We start from the raw sequence: 4,272 nt of genomic DNA, 5'->3' as shown, positions 1-4,272 counted from the left end.
AAGGTTTTCCTTCTCTCCCCAGTGAATTTCCCATCCTAGCTCCTCCCTCCACATGCTCTCTGCTGCTGCCAACTCTAGAGCTCGAGATCAGAAGACAAATAGTAAAGAACTAAAGATTATCATCTATGTACCAAATGCATATTTTTAAAATACTAAATATACCTCTTGCAGATACCATTTTTGCCTTAGAAAATTGGCAAAGATTTTTCAAAATGATTAATGTGGTGTTGGCACTCATATACTGTTCTATCGATATAAATGTGTAGTATTGATAGCATCTTCTGGGAGGACAGTTAGCAACATATCAGTCTTAAAAATGTACATGACCACTGATACGTTTCTAAAGGAAATGCTGTGCTTCAGAACATGCACAAAGATTTGGCTTCCAGAACCTTAATCACAATGTGGTTTAAAATAGCAATCAAAAACAACCTGAATATCCATGGACAGAAATATTTCACGGTTTACTCATACAAAAGAACATGGTGCAGTCATTGAAGGCAGGTTGTAAAAGACTAATGAGCTGATAAAGTGTTCATAACAAGTAAAAAGGCAGATCGAACAAGATTCCAGGTTTATTTTAAAACTACACACACATACACACACACACACACATACGGATATATATGTGGATATGGACACGTATGAGTCAATGCAAAAAGTGGCATCTCACCTCTAGATGATAGTATTACAGGGCGATTTTAAAATTTTGTACACTTTTCTGTATTTTTAAATTTGGGGTTTGGATGTTTTTGTTTTGTTTTGTTTTGTTTTTAAGAAATATCCCACTTTTACTCCTCCAATCTGAAACTCCTTTCATTCTATCTCAGATTTGATACCTAACATTTTGGTTAAAATGGTTCCCAGCTGATTAGAGCAGGAGGGAAACACTTCTCTGTTCTAGATCATAGTCCTGCTTCTGTCCCCTTCTACCACCATCGGCTCCACTTCCTGGCTTGTTCTTTCTGAGTCCTACTAGCAATCCACTGACTCCAGTCTTTCCAGCCCCATGGCACTGTCTAAGGGGCTGTCACATGCCAGGAGAGCCACTGCCTTGGGGCCACCACCACCATGACAGAATGGTTGAACCAGCCTCCCACCTTTCCTCCCCAGCCACTGACCCGGGCTGAAAGCAGTGGAACCAGGGCCTCAGGACTGGGCTCAGGATCCAAGGGGTGAGTGCTCATCAGACTGTGACAATAGTGACATGCTCTGAGGACCAGAGCAGGGAGGCTGGAGAAGGAGCTGAGAAAGAGCCCACGAAAGAGCAGCAGAAAAGCAGTGCTGAAGCACGCAGTGAACAAGCTCTCCGGGTGCCATGTTTGTGAGATTTGATCTGGTCTCTCTGCCACCACAAAACCAGTCTACTATGGGAGAGGTCCCACTGCCCCACCCATCCTCGGCCCGGGACCCAGATTTCGAGTCTACTATGGGAGAGGTCCCACTGCCCCACCCATGGGACCCAGATTTCAGCCCAGCAAGCTCCCACACACTCACGTTGTCAGGAGTTTCTTTGTTTGCTTTTTGCCTCCGTAGATCTGCCCTGATGAATGCTGAGGTTGAGAGATTGAGAAGGAAGAGCAACAGAGACACAGAGTTATCAAGCAGACCAATGGCCAAGTTCATCCAAGAGAGGGAGCCCTCATTTTCCCAAGGGTCACAGATATCCCAGACCTATTTCGGATATTCTCGGGAGGTAAGGGCATCGTCACACGACTTGATAAAGCCTGGAAATCACTGCTGTCTCTGAGAGGCAGAAGCCAAGGAGACACTGGATTTCATTTATAGATCACTTATATTTGCCAGGGAGTTGGCAAACATTGTTCTAAAGCTCACGACAATCGCCAATTTTACAGATTAAGAAACTCCCAGAGGCTCCCAGAGTTTGGTCTGCTTGCCCAAGGTCAACCAGCTGTACACAGTCTGGGATTCAAACAAGGTCTTTTGTCTCCAAAGGCCATGCTCATTCTACCAAAACATGTTATTGCCTCCTAAACAGATTTCCTGGCGAGCCCTCCCCGCTGTCCTGCATGTGTACTCCCGATCTGTATGGTCAATCAAGACACTGGGTCTCAAATCGCCTAAGCCCATGAACAGTCCAAGCCTCATCTTGTCCTAAGGCCCCACTCACCAGTGAGAGCTGCTCCGAGGGTGAGGAACACACACAGAAAGATGTTCCCGGGCATGGTTCCGTAGTTGTTGATAATCTGGCCCTGGGAGATGGTGAAGATGATCCCGAAGACCTGGAAAGGTAAAAAGAAGACTGGAAACAAAAGCCCAGCCAACTAGCCCACAACAGAGCTGAGCTGCCATAATGCAATGCCTACGCCAGCGAAGCAGGGCAGAGAACAAATCGCCAGTGCTATGGGACCACCATCAAATAAGACCTACCTGGGCAGACACGTTGAGGAGGCCAGATGACATGCCTTCTGATTCTGGATATGTCAGCTCCACAGCAAACTCAAATCCCAGTGGGAGATAGCCAGTCATAAAGAAACTGAAGGTCAGATCACAGAAATAAGGTGATGGAGAACTTCCAGAATGAGAATGGAGAGCCTACCTCCTCCCTTAGAACTCCTTTTCCTATTTTGTTTCTACCCATCGAGACATGACAGGCCCTTGAATGATCAGGCCATCCCTAGGTGGCCATACCAAGGACAGAGAGATCCCTGCAGGCCAGTAAGAAGTTCACATGTAGGCTTTGTACTCGGGAGGCCTTTGGGAGTCCCCTGCTTCTATGTCTAACTGTCAGTTACAGACAGGGTGGAGATGCCTGGAGCGTTCAGCCCTCAGCTGAGAGAGTCTGTGTCATGGGCATACAGGCCCTGTGCTGCGAATGGAAAGTCCCTGGGTATTAAACAGCATCTTCATGACTCTCTGGGACCCAGAAGGAAGAGCTCAGAGTCCTCCCTATTTCCCCCTGAGTGACCAGCTGAGAAGGACTGTAGATCTGTCTGTCTGTCTCTGTCTCTGTCTCTGTCTCTCTGTCTCTCTCTGTCTCTCTCTCTCTCTCACATATTACCCACAGTAAATAATTGGGAGGTGAAGCTGAGCACAGACTCCTGCGGGAGGGGTACTGATTCCTACATTTTCCCATACAACAGGTCTGGAAAATTCCAATTCTAATTCCTTACATCTGTACCACACTTCTTACTGTTCTCACATCTGCCATCTCTCAATCCTTTCAACAACTCTACAAGGCAGGCCACTCTCATATTCTTTCATAGATGAGGAGACTGAGGCTCAGAGTGGTTAAGTAACATGCCTGCAGTCTAATAAATAGTCAGCAGCAGAACTGAGATCGGGACTCAGACTTTCAGGTTCCAAGCCCTGCATATTTGCTGTGACCCCATGTTGTCCCAGGCAGAGCTAAAAATGACTGAATGTTTCCTAGACTCCCAGAGGTCTATGAAGAACATGCTCCATCTCAACAGCATGGATAGGCCTAGAAGCACCAGGTGGCCTTTTTGAAGTGCTACAAATAAACAAGACCTCTGGGCACCATTTCCACATTTCCACAGAAGTCAGTGAGAAGGCAGCAAAAGGATCAATATTGTTTCCTAGGATGTCAGCAGCTCTAGGGGCCATGCCATGGTGCTTTCCAGTTAAACATGTTAAGAGGTGAAACTTACCCCATTGTGCCAGCGGTAATGAACACTACCCACAGGCGTCCCAGGTTCAAGGTTAATGTGTATACCACCATGCCCACCAGAGTCATGATATAGACCACCAGAGTTGTCTCCCTACAAGCAGAGACAAAGAAGTTCAATCATACACTTCTGAAACAGGATCATTTTTTCACTTGTTTATTCATTCATTCTACAAGTATCTATCGGGCACCTGCTGTGTGCCAAGCCCTCCACCGTATGAGCTGGGACATTCTGCTCTCATAGAACTTTCTGTTCATGAGGTTGATGGACGCTAAACCGATAATCACATAGATAACTATTTAACTACATTGTGGTTATTGATACAAAGACCAGGAGAGCATGAAGCCATCTTGCTGCACGTGTGTTCTCCTCCCGCAGAACCCTCGCAACAATATCGAGCTGCTCTTTGACTTGTCATGTCCTACTCACAGCAAGAAGGGCGCGGCCCTTTCCTTTCCTTATCCCCCGCCAAAAAAAAAAAAAAAGCAAACAGGACAAACTTCAGCTGTGATCAGGTGGCAATGGCATGCAAAATTACTCCAGAAGCCACCCAATTCTGCAAGTCTGCTTTGCCCCAAGACTGCATGACAATGCTAATGTTGAGAAGTGATCCGACTTTTAG

At 46.3% G+C, this 4,272-nt stretch overlaps 1 protein-coding gene across 1 annotated transcript in view; it reads right to left on the bottom strand.

Annotated features, from left to right (window-relative positions):
• Positions 1-4,272, bottom strand: part of FLVCR2 (feline leukemia virus subgroup C cellular receptor family member 2) — a 49,396-nt gene that overhangs the window by 3,854 nt on the left and 41,270 nt on the right. Inside the window, exons 6-9 of the mRNA XM_006925462.3 lie at positions 3,633-3,743; positions 2,392-2,497; positions 2,132-2,243; positions 1,498-1,553 (exon numbers count right to left, since the gene is read on the bottom strand). Coding sequence (XP_006925524.1) covers positions 1,498-1,553; positions 2,132-2,243; positions 2,392-2,497; positions 3,633-3,743 — 385 coding nt within the window. The remainder of the gene's footprint in view (positions 1-1,497; positions 1,554-2,131; positions 2,244-2,391; positions 2,498-3,632; positions 3,744-4,272) is intronic.

Source organism: Pteropus alecto, unplaced genomic scaffold (assembly GCF_000325575.1).
Source record: "Pteropus alecto unplaced genomic scaffold, ASM32557v1 scaffold8, whole genome shotgun sequence".
NCBI lineage: Eukaryota > Metazoa > Chordata > Mammalia > Chiroptera > Pteropodidae > Pteropus > Pteropus alecto.
This window is presented reverse-complemented; position numbering and strand designations above follow the sequence as displayed.